This window comes from Leopardus geoffroyi, chromosome A3 (assembly GCF_018350155.1).
Source record: "Leopardus geoffroyi isolate Oge1 chromosome A3, O.geoffroyi_Oge1_pat1.0, whole genome shotgun sequence".
NCBI lineage: Eukaryota > Metazoa > Chordata > Mammalia > Carnivora > Felidae > Leopardus > Leopardus geoffroyi.
The window spans coordinates 90618937-90642061 of record NC_059336.1 but is presented as its reverse complement, the minus strand read 5'-3'; the positions used below and the strand labels follow the sequence as shown (position 1 = coordinate 90642061).

Sequence of the window (23125 nt, the reverse complement as noted above, 5' to 3'; positions counted from 1 at the left end):
GTCTGACTTCACAGAGTGTTGTCTCTCAACTGGTACTGTAACTGAGCCTGCAGATGATCATTCCACATTTCCATTAAACCAGCTGCTCCCGGGTGATGAGCCAAGCATTCAGATCAGTGAATTCTTGTGGTGGGAGCCAATTGTTTTTTCCCTCAGGTCTTGGTTCATCTGTATAAATTTGGGGACCGGCTCTTCAAATTTCACACACATACATGAATACTTTTTGTGGTTGCATTCGATCTATGATGTCCAGTTTTCCTAACCTTGGACAAGTATACTCCTATCTATTTAAGTCTCTTTAATATCTTTACCAAATTTTCAATAATTTTATCCATAAAGATCTTGCACCAGTTTTACTATATTTAATTCAGGTACCTTAATTTTGACACTATTGTAAATGGGGCTTTTTAACCTTTGTGTGCTGATTGTCTATCAAACTACTTGGAAAAGTTGTCTAATTTTAATGAGTTCTCTGTAGGTGCTTTTGGTTTTTCTACATAGAAAATCACCCCATCTAGGAAAAATAAGTTTTACTTCTTCCCTTTCAAGTATTCTAATTTTTGTTTCTTTTTCTAGGAGACCTTCATAGATATTCTAGCATTAAACCGACCCTGTATTTCTGAAGTAAACCCAGTAAGCCACCTAGCATTTCTGGTCGCAGTGTTGTATAGACATTGCTAAATTGAACATGCTCATGATTGTTTAGCACTTTGTACTGTGTTCATAAATGAGATTGACCTATACTTTTCTTCTTAAACTTTTATTTAAGCAATCGCTGCACTCAACGTTGGGTGTGAACTCACTGCTCCAAGAGGAAGAGTTGCACGCTCTTCCAGCTCAGCCAGCCAGGTACCCCTGGCTTGTACTTTTCTTTGCCTATATTGCCATTGTCTGGTTTTGCTGTCATGGATCTATTCATTTTATACAATGAATTGGGGATTTGTGTTAATCCATGGACGTCATCTGAGAAGCAGTTGCCAAGTTAGGATTGAATGTTCAAGAAACCTATTATGGGAAATGGCTGCAAGAGAAAATGGGAAGGAAGCTGGGAGAAGCTGAGAGGGCCACCAGACTGTGATCTGAGTATGACCCTGAGTGAGGGAGGGAAAGAAGGCTGGTTGGAGCCTCTTAGAGTACAGTGCAATGATTTTTCCATTTGTGGATTCCCTCTCTTGTTTTGAAAGTATGCAATCTATTTATGTCCTTTAGTGGTTAGTCAAAAAATTTCAACCTGCCTATTTGAAATTGGGTGGGCCTGTCCTAATCAGGTGAGCCCTCTAAAAGTGTTTAGGTTTTCCCAGAAGCCAGAAAGACTCTCCTGTTTACCATGAAGAAATAAATTGCCACATTGTGGAGAGGGCCATTCCTCGGGAACTGAATTCTGCCAATACCCAGTGAGTCTGGAAGAGCACCCGGAGCCCAGATGAGATTGCAGCCCTGCAGTACATGGTGATTTCCGCCTGGTGAGACCCTGAATAAAGGATCCAGCTAATCTGTACCCAGACTCCTCATCCACAGAAACAGACAGTACCCGTGTTCTTTCAAGCTGCTGAGTGTAGTAATTGGTTATGCAGCAATAAAAAGCTCATATGGGACCCAAAGAACTGTCTCAGTTTTGTTTGCTTGAAAATGTCTTTATTTCACCATTTTTGAGGGATCATTTTGCTGGCTAAGGAATTATAAGCCGACAAGTATTGTCTTTTATCTCACTGAGCATAATTTCTTTGTCTCCTGGCTTTCATTGCTGCTATGAGAAATCAGATGTTAACCTAACAGTACTTTGTAGGAAATGCCTTTTCTGTGTTGCTCCTTTTATGGTTTTATTATTGTCATTGCTTTTCTGCAGTTTCACTACTTTTAATCCAGATGTGTATTTCTTTTTGTTTGTTCTGGTGGGAATCCCTTGGGTTTCCTGAATCTGAGGATATATATGTCTCCCGTATTTCTATTTATTTATTTATTTATTTGATAAATCTGACACGTTAAATTTTATAAGTTTAACGTGTACAGTGTGTTACTTTGATACATTTATATATGTAATATGACTGCCACTGAAGCAATATTTATCACATCATTACAGTACAATATTATTGTCTATGTCCATCACACCATGCATCAGACTTCTATGACTTGTTTTCTACTCGTTACAAGTTTATATCCTTAAACACCATTGATCTTATCCTTCCTGTCCTCCATCTTGTAGTAACCACCATTTTACTTTGTTTTTTTCACAAGTTTGACTTTTTTAGATTGCCCATATAAATGATATCATACTATATTTGTCTTTCTTCATCTGACTTACCTCACTTAGCATAATGTACTTAAGGTCCATCCGTGTTGCCACAAATGGCAAGAGATCCCTTTTTTCTCATGGCTCAATAATATTTAATTATCTATCTATCTATCTATCTAGATATATACCTACACATATCTGTATATGTATAATACATATATATATATATATATACATATATATATATATATACATACACACATACGTATAGTAATCCATTCATCCATTGATGGATGTTTGGGTGTTTCCATATTATTTTGGCTATTGTGAGTAATGTTGGGATAAACATGGGTGTACATATATCTTGTTGAAAACCTGTTTTCATTTTCTTTGGGTATATACTCAGAAGTAGAATTGCTGGACCATACAGTAGATCTGTTTTTAATTTTTTAAGGAAACTCCATATTGTTTTCACCGTGATTAGACTAATTTACATTCCCCCCAACAGGTTTTATAAGGCTTCCATTTTCACCTCATCCTCACCAGCACCTATTGTCTCTTGTCTTCTTAATGATAGCATTTTCTTTAACAGATAAGAAGTGATACCTCATTGTGGTTTTTATTTTTATTTCCCTGGTGATTAGTGATTTGGAACAACTTTTCATGTGCCTGTTGGTCATTCTTATTGCCCTCTCTGGAAAATTTTCTATTTAGTTCTTCTGGAAATTCTTTAATCATATTGTTTTTGTTGTTGTGTTAGTTCTTTGTATATTTTGGATATTAACCCTTTATTCGATATATGGTTTGCAAAAATTTTCTCCCATTCTGTAGGCTGCCATTTCATTTTGTTAATTATTTCTTTTGTTGTGCAGAAGCTTTTGAGTTTCATTTGGTCGTGTTTCTTCATTTTTACTTCTGAGTTTGGATAGTGGTGATGGTTGTGCTGGTTTTCCTTTACACTTCAAAAGTATTCTAGCTGATCTAAGAATTAAATTGACGTGGGACAGATTAATAGGAGAAAATCAAATTCTGAGTCTCCCTCTCTCTCTGCCCCTCCCCCGTACTCACACTCTGCATCTCTCCCTCAAAATAAATAAACATTAAAAAAAAAAGAGAGAGAGAGATAACGGACATAGAAGAGACTTTGATCAAACAGGCAGTGCTAGGTTCCTCCCTGTTTACCACCCCTAGTTAATATTATAATGTAGTTATCTATGGTGAGAGCTCTTTTCCTGAAGAGGGTCCTCTATTTAAGTTCTTTTAAGCAGTTAGGTGGGAGGTGAAAGTTTCTTCCTCTTTTGGGCCTTGATTATTTTTAGCTTGAAATAAGCTGCATGCCAAAGTGACACATTTTGGGGTACACTGCCTTTGGCTCCTACAGTTGCAGAATAATGTAAGTGTACTTAGTTCCATTGAACTGTATGCTTAAAAATGGCTAAAATGAGCATCCGACTCTTCATTTCAGCTCAGGTCATGATCTCATGGTTGTGAGATCCAGCTCCTCATCAGGCTCCACGAGGAGCACAGAGTCTGCTTAAGATTCTGTCTCCCTCTGCCCCTCCTCCACTTGTACTCTCTCTCTCTCTCTCTCTCTCTCTCTCAAAAAAAAAAAAATGGTTAAAAGGATTAAATTTATGTATGTGTTACCACAAGAAAAAGTATGTGCATACAGTGCCTTTTAAATTTATTTTCGTATGCCATTTCTCTTTATTATTTTTTTTTGCCATTTCTCTTTAATTGAAGGGAATGGAGGCCATTTCTACTAAAATTACAGATGCACTTATTATTTGATCCAGATGTATCCTATCTGTATATACCTACTCACATATGGAGTGTCATGTGTACAAGGTGATTCACTGTAGCCTTGTTTGCAACTGGCAAAAGATTGGAATTAAAGTATCCCCCCCAGAAGAGGCTGGTTCATAAATTATGTATATCCAGGCAATAGAGTACTATGCAGCTGAAAAAAATGAATAAGGAAGATCTCTATTTACTGATTTAGAAATATCTCCAGGATGTATTAGGTAAAGAAACCAAGGTACAAGTATATATAGCATGCTACCTTTTGCATAAGAAACGGGAGGAGTAAGACTATGTATTCTTATTTGTTTGTATTTGCATAAAACATTTAATGGATAAGCAAGAAACTATAAAAACAAGGGTTACCTGTAGGGGCAGGGGGAAGGAGTGGATGGGAACTAAGTTTGAAGGGAGGTTTTTCAGGGCATACTGTTTATATTGATTTGATCTTTACACCCCAATGTGGGGTGTAAACACATGACCCTGAGACCACAAATCAAGTGCTCTACTGAGACAGCCAGGCACCCCAGGTTGTTTTCACTCTTAGATTAACTGAGATAAACAAAACAATAGTTATCATTCAGGCTTTTTACATGGATTCATTTAATCTTCTAACAACCTAATAATATAGATACTATTATTAACATTCTCATTTTACAAGTGAGGAAACAGGGACATGGAAGAAGTAACTCAACTAAGATCTCACACAGCCCACAAATTGCAGTTAGAATTCAAACCCTCCATCTATCAAATCCTGGCTCTCCCAACATCCTTGAACAAGTACCTTTGAACACTTGTCCTATTATTTCATTTCTTTGGCTACACTATTAGAAGTGGTTACATTGGAGGCACCTGGGTGGTTCAGTCGGTTAAGCTTCTGACTTCGGCTCAGGTCATGATCTCCCGGTTTGTGGGTTCCATCCCCTCTTAGGGCTCTGTGCTGACAGCTCAGACTCTGCTTCGGATTCTGTGTCTCCCTCTCTATCTGCCCCTCTCCGTCTTGTGCTCTTTCTCTCAAAAATAAACATTAACAACAACAACAACAATTTTTTTTTTAAAGTAATGCTTTAAAAAAAAAAGTGGCTACATTGGGTCAAGGAGTTTGTCCTTTTAATTTTTTTTTTTCTTTCTAAATTAAAAGAACCAAAATACTATTATGTACATTGGCATTATTTTACATTCCCACCATAAGGGCATGAGGGGGGTGCCTGGTTGGCTCAGTCGAGCGTCTGATTCTTCGTTTCGGCTCAGGTCGTGGTCTCGAGGTTCGTTTCATGAGCCTGCTTGTTATCTTCTCCCTCTCTCTCTGCCCCTTCCTCAGCTAGAGATCTCTCTCTCTCTCTCTCTCAGAATAAATGAATAAACTTGTGGGAAAAAAAAACAAGGGTATGAGAATGCCTGTATCCCCATATGGATAACACTGAGTAGCAGCAAAATTTATTTTTTTCCTCAAGCTAACTGATGAGATATGGCTTGCCACTAATGTTTTAATTAGCAGTTTAGCACTCAAAAGCTTAGCGAATGACCCCTGGGGAGCCATTTGCCTAGGGCAACGAGTCCTCCAGTCCCGGTGCGCTGTCTCCCCTCGGCCGGCAGAGGGCGCAGGCTTAGAGGCTCCTCTCTCCTGTGGTCCTCGTTGGCTTCCCAGGCACAGTGCGCACGCGCATATTTCGCTCCAGGCGTCCAGCTTTGTGCCTGACCGAGGTCTCCTCGGCTGCGCTCAGCGCGCAGTTTTTAACCCTAGCTGGTTTTCGGGGAAGAGTAGCGTGTTCCCTGAACCCCGAGCGACTCTGGGCCTCTGGGGCGAGAGGGTGTGGGGCGGGCCTCGAGGGGTCGGGCGGCGCGTCGGGCAGCCCACGCGGGCGGGGCGGGTGGGGCGCGCCCGGCAAGGACTTGGGCGTCGGTCGCCGGTGGTGGGGCCGGAGCCGGGCGCGGAGCCCCTGACAGGACAGGTACGGAGGCGGCCACCCTGCCAACCGTCTCCGCCGCAGCCCCCCGCGTGTTCGCTAGGTTCCCGGCGGTGGACGGGGGGCCGGGTGCTGGACTGGGGCGCGGCATGGAACCCGGTGTGCGGAGCGGGGACGGTAGGGATGGGCCGCGGCGGGGTGGGCGCCTGCCTGAGTCTGGGCCTGTCCGACCCACCTGCACTCTTCAGTCTGGTGGTGTTCTCCCGGGGTCGGAGTGGTGGCGCCTCCTAATTCCTCCGCAACGGCGAGGGCCCCCCTCCTTTCCTGGGAGTGTCTGAGGCACCCCTGAACCCATTCCGAGCTACAGGTTTCCTTGTGGGCACATGGTTGAGAAGTTTGTGTCAAAAGAAAAACGAAAAAAACCGTAGAGGACTGAAACGTGGGGGCGTGGATATGGGTTTGTTGTTTCTGTGCCTCGCACTGCTGGGGTCCGCCTTAACTGGCTGCATGACTCTTGAGAAGTCATCTTGCACATTCCTCTTGTCGTTAGGCAGAACTACAGGTAAATCACACACACAGGAACTCCGCTGTTTTTAAAGAGGCAATGATTTAGAAGCTTCCCCTCATGTATTGCAGTGATGAGAACAGCAAGCCCATGTTGACCACTTACTAATCCAGTATGCTTAAGGTACTGAGAGTCAAAGAGCGATGAGATCAAGATAGACATTCTTTACCCGGTGTACTGCCAAAGCCTCAGCCACTGGGATGTTAAAGGAAATTACTATAACGTTTTTCTTTTAAGGCATTATGTGCTCATATATGTTTTGAAACTTCATGGTTAAAGTTTTCTCTGGAATATTTCAGAGCCTTCAGTATGCTAACAAGATCACTGAAAGTATGGTATGGAGACTTTCCCAGATTTGAGTGGGAAATGCTGTTTTTTCTTGGGTGCTGACTCTGTTTAACATCTGAGATAGTTTAGGAAGTGCAGTTCCAGAATTAGAAAATCAGGGCTTGGAAGGGACTGTGTAGGTCAGTGCTTTTCAAACTTTAATGGCTCATAGACTTGCAGGTCTTGTTAAAAACAGATTCCGGGGGGCTCTCCATTTCTTTCTTTTCTTTCCATTATTATTATTATTATTATTATTATTATTATTATTATTATTATTAAGCACACACAAGCAGGGGAGGAGCAAGGAGAGAGGGAGAGAGAATCTCGAGCGGGCTCCACACTGTCAGCACAGAGCCTGACTTGGGGCTGGATCTCACAGACTGAACCATGAGATCATGACCTGAGTCATGATTGAAGGTCCCACACTTAACCGACTGAGCCACCCAGGTGCCCCTGTTTCTGCATTTCTAACAAGTTCCCAGGTGATGCTGATGCTGCTGCTCTATGGACCACACTTTCAATAGCAAGGGTGTTGATCACTGGATTGAAATTTAGAGACCATGTTCTGCTTCCTGCTTTGTAACATAAACTTTGCTGCCTTGAATGAGCCCCTTCACCTGTCCAGGTCTGTAAAATAGGAGGCTGGACTAGAAGAGCAGTAAGGTTCCTTTCAGATCTAAAATGCTTGTGATTCAAGTTCAGTAACCTTTGTGATAGTTGAAGTCCATCTAAAATATCCTTTCCAAAGGGCCCGTTTGGACTTGAACATTTTCTAATAATGGGGAATTTACTACATTTCATCCTGAGATAGCTTAATAAGGAACTTTTTCAACTTACTGAAATACATCTCTGCAACTTCCATCCTGTTGGTACTAGGCTATTTTTTAGAATTGAACAGAAAAAAAGTGTACAGTCCCCCTTTAAAAAGGTTACTCTTAAAGTATTAGATGATGGTCGTCCTCCCAAATTTTCTCTGTTGAATTATCCTTAATTCTTCCATGTCATTGTTTCAAATCCCTCTTTTATTTATTTATTTTTTAACATTTATTTATTTTTGAGAGACAGAGAGAGACAGAGCATGAGTAGGGGAGGAGGAGAGAGAGAGAGGGAGACCCAAAATCCAAAGCAGGCTCCAGGCTCTGAGCTGTTTGGTAGCACAGAGCCCGATGCGGGGCTCGAGCTCACGAACTGCGAGATCATGACCTGAGCCGAAGTCGGACGCTCAACCGACTGAGCCACCCAGGTGCCCCTCAAATCCCTCTTTTAAATTTAGTCTTTCTGCATGGAGTCTAGTGGGGTTTTGGCTAGCCTTTGAAGGCTGGGTGGGGCTTGCAAGACTAGCGAAAGCATCCTAAGCAGCTGCCAGTGGTGCAGAGATGACGCTGCATATGTCAGAGCCAGGATTGTTTGGTTAAGTAAGAAATGGTATGTCAGTGAAAGATTTGGGGCAGGTGAGTATATGGACAAAATATTTTAGAGTGCATCATCGTGTTACTGTGATATATAATGTGGTTGGAAATGGAGAAGGAGAGAGGCAGGGAGCCAAATATACTTCACATCCTAGTAGTAGAGGACTTATGTTGATGATAGAGGAATGCCTTATATTTGTGTATAAGATTTTACAGATTACAGAACCTTCCACCGGCATGATCCCATTTTATTTAATAGTCCTGTGAGGTGGGCAGAACAGCTGTTATCCTGCTTTACAGATGAGGAGCCAAAGGGGGAAAATGCCTTGCCTTAATTCTCAAAGCTATTAAATGGTGACCAAAGTGGTGACAATAGTAATGGAGGAGAAAAGAAGGATGCAGGAGGCAATACTAAGGAAGAATTGGTTAAGTTGGGCCTGACTGACATGAGGATACAAAGGAGAAGAAATTGTTACGGAGAATTCAAGACTCAGGAGACTCATACTACCATTGACAACTGCCACTCTATGTTTTACTCTACCTTCTCTGTCATTGCTAGTGGCTGCCTGGAGTTATGGGTTGAGAGGGATTGTAGTAGAGGATTCCCAGGTTGCTTGGCCTGTCTACAGCTACTGGTGGTACTGTGGGGACTTGGGTGTCTGTCCCATACCAAGGGAAATGAGAACTGGATCCACATCCCTGAGGAGGTAAGTGCTGAGCAGTTGACTGATTGAAATCTACCTTAGGGTCCTTGCCATCCTGGAGACTCTGGATTTGGCTTTCTATCTTTTTTTTTTTTTTTTTTTAAGTTCAGGCTAGTACCAGTAGCACTTGGCTGATGGCCAAATTGAGTGTCCATTCTGACCTCCTGAAGCTCCTACATATCCCCTGAGGGTTTCTCTTAAGCAAATACTAGACCTTTGTCACCCGCAGAGCCTCACTCAAGCTGTTTTCCTAGATCTGCACTTGCGCTAGAGCCTAGAGGTCTCTCTGTGGTCCTCCTACTGTGGAAGCATGTGACATTGAGAATTAGTGTCATTGCCAAATTCCATAGGACCTGGGGCTGTCCCTACATTTTTAGTTTCTTAGGCTCCTATCTGGAGAGGAAAGAGTACATCTGCTGGGGTTCGTGTATGCATGACTGTTAATTTCCTCCATGGTGGGGGTCTTTTTAGGGTAAGCTTCTCTGGGAAAGTTGACAGAGCCAGCTTATATCCCTAGAGCCTGGTGTTGGTACAGGCTTGTATTTAACATTAAATGTCTTCTGTGCTCAGTGCTTGGGATACTGAGATGAATGAAAACTCCCTTCCCTGGAGGAATTCATGATGGGATAAGAGAGACAATATTTTGATAAAAATGTGGTGTTGTAATAGAGATCTGTCCAAAGTGCTGTGTGAGGGCACAGGGGGGAATGACTAGCTCTACATGGAGACATTGGGAGTCTTCAGGAAAGAGATGATAATAGAGCTGAGCCTTAATGATGAGAGAAGAGAATGGCCTCGGTGACGTTTGCAGCATTTATAGAGGCAAAGGGGGGAAGGTAAGTAGATCCATGTAGCTGGAATATACGAACTTTGGGATCAAAGGAGAGGTTATTGATGAGACTAGATGTAATGAGGCCAGGTTTTTAATGGTCTATAGTGCTGTGCTCAGAAGATTCAGTTTTGTGGGCAGGGAGATGATGTGATTCTATTTTGGGAAGCTAACGGTGGAAGTAGACCGAAAGGGGAGAATCTGGATCAGGGACATTAGTAGGAGACTCTTGTAATAACATAGGCATGGCTTAAGACTGAAGTAAGGATTAGGTTAGTGGGGATGGTAAGGGGATGGATCTGAGAGAAACCGTGGAGACAGTCAACCTAACATAATGATTAACTGGTTGTTGAGAACAAAAGAGGGAGTTGTTAAGGATGACTTGGTCTTCTGTTTTGGGTGAGTGGTGGTGCCAGTAGTAAAGAGGGAATATAGGGGTGCCTGGGTGGCTCAGTCAGTTAAGCATCTGACTTGATTTTGGCTCAAGTCATGATCTCACGATCGAACCCTGAGTCAAGAGCCCTGTGTTGAGTCCTGCCTCAGGCTCTGCACTGGGCATGGAGCCTGCTTAAGAGTCTGCCTCTGTCCCTGCTCATTCATTCTCTCTCCCTCTCTCTCCCTCTCTCTCTCTCTGTCTCTCAAAAAAAAAAAAAAAGAAAGAAAATCTTTTTTTTTTTTTAAAAAGGGAATATAGAAAAAGAATATTTTTTGAGGGGGAAGTTACCAACTGTGTTTTAAGTTATGTTGAACTTGGGTCTGTGGCACTTAGCAAACAGGTGGAAGTGTGGGTCTGAGGTTCTGAAGAGAATCTGTGCCTGAAGCAGTAGGTGTAAGTGGGAGTTGATGCTGCGGGAATGGATGAGCCTGGCTATGCTTATAGGAGGCTGAGGATGACAGAGGAGTCAAGAAGGATTGGTGTGCAAGGTAAGACAATGTTGTCCAGGGAGCTAGGAGAGGAAAATGTTCCAGGAAGATCAGCAGCTTCAGTTGCTACAGGGAAGTCAAGTTAAGACGAGTTTGGAAAATGTGCCTTGAGACTGGATTGTTGGATCACCAAGGCTCTTCTACTTTTGGAGTGTGAGCAGCTTCCGAGAAGTGGTAGGGACAGGAGCCAGGTTGAGCCAGACTGAGGAGTGGATGGGAAGGGAGGACAGGGAGGGTGTACTCACTTTGAGTAGTTTGGCAGGGAAGGAAGGGAGAGAGATGGTGGCATCTCGTGGAAGAGGTAGCGGTGACTAGAGACAGTTTTTCCTAGAAGAGTCTTGAGCATAGGTTACCTGATCCTGTATAAGAGATAGTATTTAGGGTGCAGTTGAAGGTAGGAGAAAAAAATATGATTGCTAAATCAGGTCCTCAGAGGAGGGTGGAAGGGTTGGCTCTGAAAAGAATGGGACGTCATTTTCTTTGAAAGAGGAACGACAGAAGAAAGAATGTAGGAAGAAAGAGGCAATGATGGTTGCAGATGTATCTAAATTTGCAAAGGAATTCTTATCTAACAGGTTCAGTTTTCTTTTTCAGCAGAAATATCTGCTGAGGAGAGTGGGTGCTGGTGTGGGCTCAAATAGGAATAGGACTTGAAATTAGTAAGGGAAGCTTGAAATAACTGTCCAGAGGCAGGGAAAGAGAGTAGACCTGATATTCTCTTCAAGAGAATCTGAACTTGAATCTTGCATTGTAGGCCTCTCCTTTCTCTTTCTCATAATAATAATAATAGTGGCTGATGTTTATTGATGCTCCATACCAGGTGCTCTTCTAAATGCTTTAAAGGCATCCTCATGTAATTTTCACAACTTTGTTAGAAAGGTATTGTTGTTGTCTCTATTTTACACAAGGGGAAATCAAGGCATGGAGGATTACTTAGGCTTAGTAGTGTTTATATTTGATGAGTCTCTTACCTCTGCTGAAATGGCATTCCTTCCTCTTAGGCACCAGAGAAGGCAGAAATTTAATCCCAGCCCCCAGTTTTCTGGACCTAGAGGGGCTAGAGTCTTGGGCTGCTAAGAGCAAGTCTTACCTGGCCAGTGTGTGAGCACGACTGTGGCATGGGTGGGCAGGGAAGTGGGGTCGGTGTTGCCACTGGCCTTTTACAAGTAGGTAGGAAACTCTGAAATCCTTGAATGAGAGTAGCATCCTGACTAGAAAGACAAGTAACTGATAGTGATTTGACAGGTATTGCAGGCAGAGATTCTGTCACCTGAGACAGTGAATATGTAAAAGAGAATTGTCTCCATCAACCAGAAAAAGAGAATTTTTTTCTGCCACATATGGGAGTAGACAGACCTATATAACCTTACATAATAGGATAGATTATTAACACTCGCCTTTTATGTTATCCCCTTTAGTGTGATAGAATTTGCAGGTAAGATGCGCTTGAGTGAAGGGGGAGAATGATGGGATAGCATGAATGGAAGAGAAACAGGCTTACCTTTTTCTGCTGCAGCCACTGGAGCATCATTTCCGTGTCCTTCCTCTTGTGGTTGCTATGGATACGCCTTTGCGTGGTGACTTGAGGAGATTGATTTCCATTATGATCAAATGATGACGTGGATTTAAAAAGAAAGGACAGAATGCTCTGCTTCTGGGGAGTGGCTGGTGAGCTGCCCAAAAGGCAGAGTCCAAGCACAGCCAAGGTGGCTGTGGCTTTGTTGGCTGCCTTGGCTTTTGCTGAAGTTGTGAAATGGTGCATCTCTCTCTTTAGAGCGCAGGCTCAGGGTTCCCTGTCTGCAGGGTCCTAGTGCCAGAGATTTGCAGTTGATTCATGGGGAGGAGCCGGCAGGAACTTCAAACAGGCTGTTAAGTAGGACTCCTGCTAGCACTGGGAAGGTTGTAGTTCTTGAGTATGGGGCTGGGGGCTGCACTCAAGTACCTGTTACCTTCCTGCAAAAGTTCCTTTATTGAGGATAAGTGAGGCATATTGTATAGCTTTCCTCCCTGACTCTTCAGGGTCTGAACCCTCTGGAGGCAGGCCTGGTAGTCTCTGGGTATTCTTGGAGGAAGGGGATACTTTGGGAAGAAGTCAAGCTGCATTCAGATTGGGAGTGGGCTGTAGACATTTCTGGGATAATAAGGAGCTGGAGAGGTAAAGAAAGTCATTTAGGCGGTGCCTGGATGGCTCAGTTGATTGAGTGTCCAGTGCTTGTTTACGGCTCAAGTCATAATCTCGTGGTTTGTGAGTTTGAGCTCCACATCGGGCTCTGTGCTGACAGCGTGGAGCCTGCTTGGGATTCTCTTTTTCCCTCTCTCTCTGTCCCTCCTCTGCTCGCTTTCTCCCTCTCCCTGTCCCTCTCTCCCTCCCCAAATAAATAAATAAAAGTTTAAAAAGTCCATTTAGGGTTTAAGTCCTATCTGTATGAGATCTGTAAAGTAGATACGAGTCAGACCGAGGAGCAATGGGCTTTGTATGTGTCTAATTTCTGGGTTCCTGTGTGTATCTGGAATCCAGCCTTCCACCCTCGTAGTCCCATCCTTCCATACCCCCTGACACTCAGTGAGCAGACAGCTCTTTTTTTCCTGATTCCTGGGGGACTTACATCAGTACTTATCCCTTCCTTACTAGTGCTTTCAGAGATATACAGTTTTATCCTAGTCTGAAGAAAATCTGAATCTTGTTGGTTACCATTGTGTTTTTTTTTTTTTTTTTAATGTTTTTTATTTATTTGTGAGACAGGGAGAGAGCATGAGCAGGGGAGGGGCAGAGAGAGAGGGAGACACAGAATCCGAAGCAGGCTCCAAGCTCTGAGCTGTTAACACAGAGCCCGACGCGGGGCTCAAACTCACGGACTGTGAGATCACGACCTGAGCTGAAGTCAGACGCTTAACCGACTGAGCCACCCAGGCGCCCCAATTTGTGTTTATCTTTGTAACCAGACTTTCGATGCCCAGTGCCTGATGCAATTCAGTTCATGTGTGAACCTTGCTATCAGACTGCCTGGGACTCAGACCACTTCCTCTATGAGTGGGATGAGGGAAATGAGACAGTTCAGTTAGCTCAAGATCAAGGTTAATTGAGATGAGACAAAGGAGGTCAAGGGCTCAGAGGATGCTGGGGTGCTAGTAAAAGCGAGGTAGAAATGGTGCAGTCTGGGCGCCAAAGAGGCTTTTCCTTCTTACTTGTTCCTCCTTAATTCTTAACAGTCTACTCGTTTTCCTGTCATTTTCTGAAATAATCTCTAAGATCATTGGTTATCTATTTATCAGACATAGATTTTCCCTTCCTCTCTTCCCATTTTCCTAGATATTTTAACAGTATATAATATCACTGGGGAGAAAAATAGATTAGAAATCCAGGGTGTATCTGTCTCATCTCTGGCTGAGGAAACATGTAACTCAGAATTATTCTGTGTGACATGGGATGGAGCCCAGTGGTGCTATGAAAGGATCACCTGTCCGTATAGCTAGTTAAGTGTGCGCCCTGTCATTTTCTGGCCATGAGACTCAGGAGAGTCTTTTGACTTCTGAGACTCAGTTCCATCACCTGTAGGATATAGAGATCATGGAATCTGTTTTGTTGGCATCACAAGTTCATTTTGGAAGGAGATAGTGAAATACATGTGTCCATGTACAGTTACATTTGTTCCAGAGAAGGCCCTAAGAAAAGACTTATCCTCTCTCCCCTAACATGTTCCATTTCCCTTCCCGGTTCCTCCCAATTCTCTTATTGTTTTCGATCATCATTCTTCCAGTACTCATGCTTGAAAGCTCCTGGGTTTGTTCATTCATTTTAATTTTTGTGCATTCATCCATCCATCCATCCATTCATTTATTCATGCAGCATTTAAGTTCTTACTGTGTGTAAGTCATTATTGGTGTATCTTCTCACTAATGATGAAGACAACATCTGCATTTTGTTGAGCATCTAATCTGTGCCAGGCACTGTGCTAAATGCTTTACTTCTTTAATCCTCACAACATCTCTGAGGTAGGTATCATTTCCCCCTTTTTTTCAGATGAGGTAACTGGGGCTCAGAAAGTTCAGTATCTTGACCAGAGTCGTACAGATGAGGAAATAGGAGAACCAAAGCTGTGTGCAGGTCTGTCTGTCTCTGGAGCCGTGCAGGCCCTCCACCTCTTTCCCCATGTGTGATCTATCCCAGGGCCTTCTCAGGGCGTCTTTGTACATCCTCTGAATTGGTTTCTGTCCTCTCCTGCTTGAGTTCAGACCCTCCTCACCCGTTGCTCATTATGCAGCAACCTCCTTGCTATTATCCTGTCTTTACCAAGTTGCTCCTGCCTCCACTCCAGCCTGCTCTGCCTCCAGTTTGATCTTTGTAAAATAGTTTTCATTATGCCAGTCTCCTGCTCAGGAAGAAGACACACTTGTTATTGGATCATGGAGATGGACTTATCTTTCCCTACCTGAATGTTAAGCTCCCTGACTATCCATACTTAACCTACTAGTATATCTCAACATTGATGTGTTTATTTATTCAATAAACATTTGACTCCATGAGCTAATGGTGATGGGATCACAGAGACGAAAAGTTGTGGGCTATGCTTTTTTTATTATTATTTTTTTAAGTTTATTTATTTTGAGAGAGAAAACACCAGCGGGTGAGGGGCAAAGAGAAGGAGAGACAATCCCAAGCAGGCTCCGTGCCATCAGCACAGAGCCCGATGTGAGGCTCGAACTCACAAACTGAGATCATTACCTGAGTCAAGATCAGGATGCACTGCCTGTGCCATCCAGGGCCCCTGTGGGCTTTGCTTTAAAAGGCTTATAGTTTGATAGAGGAACTCATCTAGAATTCTTTACTTCAGCCAAACTAGTCTACTTTAATATTTCCTAGTCAAGCAAAGCTATTCTGTCCCTACTCAAAGTGTGTTTACAACTTACAGTGTTTGTAGGCCTTTCCACATATCCAGAACAAAACAAAACAAAACAAAACAAAACAAAACAAAACAAAACACCCAGCCCATAATTCAAGGCATAGTCAGGTACCCCTTTTCTTTTTAATTCACCTATTTTTTGTCTGTAATTCCTATAATTATAACATTGCCTAGATATTTTATTTTTAGGTTTACATATACTACATTATGTCAGCTGATTTTTTTTTTTTTTGCATTTCTACAGCTTCTGTACGTTTTACAAAGCACTTTTATGTGCTATACCTTATTTGAGCCTTATAACATTAATGTAGAGATGGCAGCTGATATTCCCATTTTATAGAAGAAACAGCCTCCAAGAAGTTAGGTGACTATATATACACCTGTATGATTGGTGAGTTATGAGGTTGTTTTTAGATATGAGTTCTCCTGTATTTTGGAAGACAGTATAGTCTAGAGGAGGAGCACGCCCTTGGAAGAAGCCTAGAGATACATGTGGTAAACAGTGAGGCTAGTGGAAAGTGCAGAGGGTTCCAGTTCAGGCTTTGGTTCCAGTTTTGGCTCCATTCCTCACCTTGTGTGTAACTTTAGGGAAGTTACTTAGCTCTCTAAGCCTCAGTTTCCTTGTTAGCACTGTCCCAGGCCTGCCTTTCTGTGGAGTTACTGTGATTTACAAATATGAGGATAACAACATTGTTATTAGCTGACTTTTGTTGAGTACTTACTAAATGCCAGGCAATGCCTTAAATGTTTTACACGGATTATCTTGGCTAATCCTCACAACAGCTCTCTGAGATGTGTTCTTTGCTCCCAAATGACAGATAAGGAAATTGAAACACAGAGATGTTAAGTAACTGGACCAAGTTTACGCAGTTCCCAGGGGGTAAAGCCAAGAATTGGACATAAGCAGCTTGAGTCTAGAAAAGTACTCTTAACCATGGTACTAAAACTTGTGTTTTTTACGGTGCTCTGTAGGCTGTAAAGTGCTCTGAACATGCGGAGTCCAGGCTGCAAGGAGCTGTGTGGCTCTGCCTACCTGGGTAAATGTGACTAGGGAAGAAGAGGGCAAACATGGAAATTTTGCAGGGGAGGAAAGAAATGGTTTCCTATGGGGGTCTGGCCAGGATTGAAGATGTGAAGAGGTGTTTTGGGGCCATATATCTAACTGTTGACTGTCATTCTACTGTTGGGCTTTTTGGCCTGCCTTAGAAAGAGGGTGGAGTAGAGGAAGATTCTGTTCGGCCTGTGAAGACCAGTGCAGAGAAGACAAGTATCCCTAGGCCAGGGAATCTAGATCCACTCTGCACATAGTGGAGCTATATAGGGCAGACCCCAGACCAGCCTTGAGTGCTTAGGGGCAGGGACTCTGGTTTGTCGGTTCCTAGGCCATGTTAGATGGGTAAATGAATGAAGTGGTATTATGACATAGCCCTCTGGAGACTTCTCACTGGAATACTTAATCTTGTTAAACATTTTCAATTATAAAAGTAATACATGCTTATTAAAGAAATTTTGTGAACTATAGAAAATAAACATCTCATTTTTTTCTGTTAAGGAGATGCCTAGAAAGCAAGGCCAAGAGTGTAAGGGGCAGGTAGTTGAGGTAGATTGGGCCTTGTGCTGTAGGGGGCACGTGGAGCTCTCTGCTCTTACTATCCAGTTGAACCTGATAGTCTTAGAGTTCAAGTGTGTCCCTTTATAACGACCAGAAGGGAGGAAGGGTATGGTAACCTTTTTCAGTGTGGGGAGGACTGAGGTACTTGACTTGCTTTTCTGTGTGTATGAAATTATCTCCATTACTGCCCTTCCTTTTCTGGGTAGTGGGCAGGGCCTGGCTCCTTTGGCCCAGTGTGAGATTGAAATCCAGACTCTATAATTATATGGGTTTGGGTCCTGAGTTCAGAGTTTAGAAAAAGGAGGGAGAGAGAAGAGCTCCAGGTAGGGAGTAAGAGACCCTTATTTTGGCTGTGTGGAGGCCTGCTGGTAGCTGATCTTTTTGAAGTGTCACTTGATGCTTGTGGTCCTGCTGAGGCACATTATAGGGGGAGGTGTTGGGGGGGGGGTGTCAGTGATGCTGAGGGGTGAAGACTAGGAGGACCCACCAGGGCTGTGCTCCCAGTTTACTCTAGAAGTGACTGCTGAGGTTCCGTGGTGTGGGCCTAGCCCCTTAGTCCCTGCCCTGCTTGTCTGGGCCAGGTGAAGCAGGGGGGCACTAGGACCCAGATGCAAGCACGGTTCCTGACAAGTCTAGAGCAGCACTAGCGCAGAGTGAGACTCATCAGCTGGCAAGCAGGATTCGGTGTCTCTGGGTTCAGGAATCATCAGGCAGCAGAGAGGACTTGCTCCTCAGCCCCCATCTCTGCCCCCACCCCTACCCCGGTAGGCCACCGAGTGAGGTCCATGGACTGGGGAGGGCCGTGCCTGACGGCTTCTGTGTCTGTCCATGAGGGCCTGGAGCCCTGACCCTCCTGTCTAGGTTTCTGCCTTTTCTCTCTGTCTTTGGCCCACTGGGGGAGGGGGTAGAGGCCGGGTGAGCAGCATGGCCCAGAGCAAGAGGCATATGTACAGCCGGGTAAGTGGTCCTTATTGGGATGGCCCTGGGAGGGCTGCTGGAGAAGGCCTGGGTGCCTGTGGACACAGCTGTGGGGGCTGGGGAGACAGGCTGGAGCTAGACTGGGGCCACTCGCAGCAGGGAGTGATGGTGCTAGGCTGGACAGGCCTCCCCTCCCAGAGTTGGGCCCTCAGTGGGGAGTGGCAAGGCCTGACCTTTGACTCTTAATTGGACCTCTGGCCAGAGGTTCCTGAGGGGATTGGACTATCTTGGGGACTCTGAATGGGGTTGGTGGGTTGGAATGGCCTTACAGTGACGCCTTTCTTTAGAACTGCTTTGTTGTTTGTCACTTGCTTTTTCTTTCTTCTGGTTGAGATTGAATCTGTACCCACTATTGTGTCCACCTGGATCTGAGAGGCTTGTTAGGATTGGGAGGTTGGGGGAGTCTCTTGAGTGTGGGGCTAGCCCTGATGTCACTGTCAGTTCTTTTTATCGTCAGATCCATGAGAGCCACTCTGCTGTGCTAGGTGTGATTTGGGGTCCTGAAGCCCCTGGGAACTATATCCTTATCTTCCTAGATGAGCTCTTTGGGGAAGGGATTCAGGGAGTGACAGGCTCTGTCAGAGCTCCCTTCTGAAGCCAAGTGGGAGCATCAAGGGGAGCCCTGTGGAATCTTTAGGACCAGGGAGTCACTTTCTCATGCCTCATTCATCTGTTTGCTGCAAGGCCCTTCAGTGGTTCATGGAGCTGCTGTTGCTAAAAATGGCTTAGGTGTGATTTTCTTCTAAACCATGGCCCTCTTTGGGACCTAATTTCATGTTGTGTCCTGTCATCACGGGTGTGTCAGAAGCTGAGAACTTCTGAAGGACAATGTTTAGTCTATTCCTTTGCCTTGTCCATCCACGGGATAATAAGCTATCCATTTGGACCACTGGCAGAGTCTGGGAGACAGTGCAGGTCAGATCTAAGATATCTGATTTACCTGGCCTTTGTTTTTCTTTTTGTAGCAACATAGCTGGGGGAAGGATCTCCTGAGCTTGGGGTAGAGTTGATAGGGCATGGCTTGGGCCAGGGAGAAGGGAATTAAAAGGTTGAATGGGCTGTGGTGAAGTATCTAGGAATGTCATGGTGGGTGTGTGGATGGGGTGGGGGCGGGGAGTCAGGGCTGGAGGGAGGCACAGTTGTGTGCCTTTGAGAGTGAGAGACCTAAGAGCTGTTTGACCACAGGGAACACAGACAACAGTGGGGAGTGGAACAGGATTCTGTGTGGGAGTAACCCATGAATCACCTGTCTTCCCAACTTAGGCACCTGAGTCAGGGTATTGGGCTTGGAGAGCCTGGTCTAAACTGAGTTATTCGCTTGAGCTTTACTCTCCTGCTTGGGGGCAGTGCTCCTGAGAAAGAAGCCATGTGGTGACATTCACAGATCTGTCATTGAGTTCTGATTTGTTATAAAATTTAAATATAAACTCCCAAAAATTCTGGCAGATTCCAGAGGAGTTTGGAGAAGTCTTAGAACATATCACTGGTATTTTTCAAAAGGGAATATGGGGTCCACTTCACCCTGAGAATGGGGTTCAGGAAAGTGACTTCTTGTCCTTTTTCAGTCCAGGATCTTGTCCAGGCCTTACTTAGGATGCATTAGGATGATATCCTTGATGTGAGGCCTTTAACTGCATATATTTGCATGTGTCTTTCTTTCAGACGCCCAGTGGCAGCAGAATGAGTGCCGAGGCAAGCGCCCGACCTTTGCGAGTGGGCTCCCGTGTAGAGGTGATTGGAAAAGGCCATCGAGGCACTGTGGCCTATGTTGGAGCCACACTCTTTGCCACTGGCAAGTGGGTAGGCGTGATCCTGGATGAAGCAAAGGGCAAGAATGATGGAACTGTCCAAGGCAGGAAGTACTTCACTTGTGATGAAGGGCATGGTATCTTTGTGCGCCAATCCCAGGTACTTACACCCTGCTCTGGGTGTATGCATGTGTACATACTCTGTTGCTTGGGTGGCTTTTGTGTTGGTGCTCCCTTTTTCTGGGCATGAGTGTAAGTCTCTGGTTGAGAGAATGGGAGGTAGTGGGGGAGGGAAGATTAGAGATCCATCCTTATGGAAGTTGCCCTGTACCCCAGGCTCACTTGGGGTCGGGAGAGGGGCCCATATTGCAGCCATCGCTGATCTAGCTATATTGAGTTTGTTCTGTGGCCTCAGATCCAGGTATTTGAAGATGGAGCAGATACTACTTCCCCAGAGACACCTGATTCTTCTGCCTCAAAGGTCCTCAAAAGAGGTAACAGCCACCCAGTTAAATTGCTTTTTCACATGCAGGAGTCCTCAGGACTTCTTCCCAGAATACAGGGCCACAGTGGATCCTGAGATTTCTCTATCCCCACCATACTCCCTTGTTACATCTCTTCTACCCCACCACAATGATCTCTGCCCCTACCCCCCTATACAAACACATGCTTTGTTTCTGTTTGCTTCCTACAGAGGGAACTGACTCAGCTGCGAAGGCCAGCAAACTGGTGAGTGGTTGGGGGTAGGAGTGGGGAGCAATAGAAAGAGGGGAAGGAGAAAGAGAGGAGGGAGACTAATGCTAGATAGGTAGAAATAGTAGGTGAGTAAACGGAGTTAGCCTTCCAGTCTCCAACCTCCCTGGAAGCTTTCTGGGTATGAGCTGCTGCTTTAGGGGTAAAGGTGGTAGCATGGAAAAACTGTTAGGGCCCAGATGTGTAGAGTCAAAAGGGGCCAAGGCTAGGGGTGATAGGGAAGATAGGTCTGACCCTAGTAGTGTTGTTGCCAACTTCCTGCCTTATGGTACCCAAGGCTGCCAGGCTCTAAAAGGACAGAGGGTAGGGGGTAAGGTGAGAACTGGAGGAAGAAGGAGTTCTCCTGTTTGCAAGCGAATGGTAAGGAGCTGTGCCTACTGCTGCCTATTTTAGGCTGTATGCAGAGGGCCTGTTCTAATTCTCCTGCACTGCTCTGCGCAGGGTGTATGAGGGTGGGGATTCAGATTCTCCACTTTCTCTGGGCCAGGGTGTGGACAGCCTGGAATCTGATCCTTGAGGGACCCCTCATCTCACTTACGAGGACTTGGCAGTGACCTGACTTCCCCCTTTACCTGTGTGTACCTGAGTTGGTCTTAACACCTACACCCAGGATGTCTGGCCAGCTAGTCACACTGTGGCGTTTGTTCTCTAACTCTGCCCTTTCCTACTCCTCATGCAGCGGGGACTGAAGCCTAAGAAGGTGGTGTGTTTACTATTTGTGACTGGGTGGGTGAGGGCCATGAGCCTCCTCCCCAGCTGTCCTGCATGTCCTTGGGCTGCTGCATGCATGTGTGTGTGACCTTGGGGCTGGGATGGCCAGAGGAAATGGCAGCCTTGGCTTTCAGAGTTCCTTTGAGGGATGCAGGGACATCAGGCTCAGTACCAGGCTCAGATGGCACTCATTAGAGATGATTTCTGCACCTATTTGCCCCTCTCCCCACTGCCTTAGGACTTCTCATCAGACACTCCAAACATTTGACTATGAATGTAAAGCAGCAGCATGGAGTACAGCATTTACTGGATTACATTACTGGGTTTTCAGCTCAAGTTTGGGGGCAGTGGGAGGAAACACTGGGAGGCCAGGTGAAAGTACCAGGTGAGATGATTGGGCAAGGAGGCGAGAGGCCAGGGAGAACAGTCCTGAGTGGGAAAGCCTCCCTCTGGGTGAGCACTGCCGTGGATGCCCACCCTCACACTGCTCCACTAGTCTTTCCCTGCCTCTTCCTTCTTCTGGTGGTGTGCTTGAGGCCCAGCCCTTGCAGACTTTCATCAGCCATCATTGAATGGGGCTCAACTGTGCCACCCCGAAACTCTTTTGAACTCCTAAGTCGCTGCCATGACCACTTCCTCACACCAGCCCCTGCCTTGGGCTTGTGCCTGGGCTATCTCTGACGTGCATGTGCCTGTCTGACCTGTATGTACTGTGCTGTATGTATGGTTCTGTGATTTCCTTGTCGGCAATTTTCTCAGGCCCTTATGACCTGCATGGAGAGCTACTGGATCGGGGCAGTGGGTGGGGAGAGGAAAACATCTTTTCAATTCCTGGTTGTTAGTGGGTCCTCATTTTGGAGTCTTGCTATGGAAGAGACCACATACTGGTACTTGCTCTGAGGTCCTGGCTCAGGTGGGAGTGGAGATGTGAGAAGGAAAATCATGCTGTAAAGGATGCTGGACCAGTTACAAGGTCATAGAACAGTGGCTTCTTCCCTTGGTTTTTGTCTCCTGTTGGGGCTCCCATCTTGCCTCAGGCCCCCGAATAGAGAAGAGCGTGGACCTGCAGTCTGATATCGTTGGAGGAGTTCTCATCACAGGCTGACCTGACCTGGGCGGGGCCTGAGTCATGTCTGAATGCTGGGGTTTTGGCAGCTGCCTGGGGAAGTGAGGCAAAGCCCAGCATAGACTGCCTGTGCTGGGATACGGGGCCTTCTTTGCTCCTGGTGCAACGTGCCAGTCAAATAGTCAAGTCCATAGCCAGATCTTCCTCTCCAGTGGTCCTCTCATAGCAGACCACTTAGCCCAGGGCCCTGCTCTCACCCTTCGGGGAATGGAGAGCTAGCACTAGAACCAAAAACAAAGGAACTTTGAAGGGGAGGGCAGAAGAGAACCCAGATGTCTCTAAAAGGTGTCCACTCCCTTCTGGAAGGCCTTTAGAGACAGGCTTTAATTCCCCTTCAACCAGGGGAGGGTTGGGATAGGAGCCAAACTGTCATTAGAGCTACTGCTGAATATTCCCCAGGGTTTCTTAGTGTCATTGTTGCCCCTCAGAGCAGATGCTGTCACAGGAGGGGTGTTCTGGGTAAGGGCGTTGTCTTGTGTGTGTAAAAGACAAGTGGAGTTGATGGGCTGTGGGCAGAGGGAAGTGTGTGAGAGAGGCTGAGGGAGCAATGAGGCTCCATGTCCCTGCCCAGTCATGCCCTGGCCCCAGAGAGTACCAT

General features: G+C 45.2%; 1 protein-coding gene across 13 annotated transcripts in view; it reads left to right on the top strand.

Annotated features, from left to right (window-relative positions):
* The first annotated feature begins 5739 nt into the window (after positions 1–5739).
* Positions 5740–23125, top strand: part of DCTN1 (dynactin subunit 1) — a 30914-nt gene continuing 13528 nt past the window's right edge. For 3 of the 13 annotated variants that reach the window (XM_045446536.1, XM_045446535.1, XM_045446534.1), the window contains exons 1-4: positions 5856–5985; positions 19852–20097; positions 20353–20431; positions 20632–20666. In XM_045446536.1, the coding sequence (XP_045302492.1) occupies positions 19870–20097; positions 20353–20431; positions 20632–20666 (342 nt within the window). In that variant the 5' untranslated portion in view covers positions 5856–5985; positions 19852–19869. Of the gene's footprint in view, positions 6118–17890; positions 18169–19851; positions 20098–20352; positions 20432–20631; positions 20667–21369; positions 21391–23125 lie in introns of those variants that run through there. The other 10 variants (XM_045446526.1, XM_045446525.1, XM_045446528.1 and 7 more) reach the window with 7 other exon arrangements.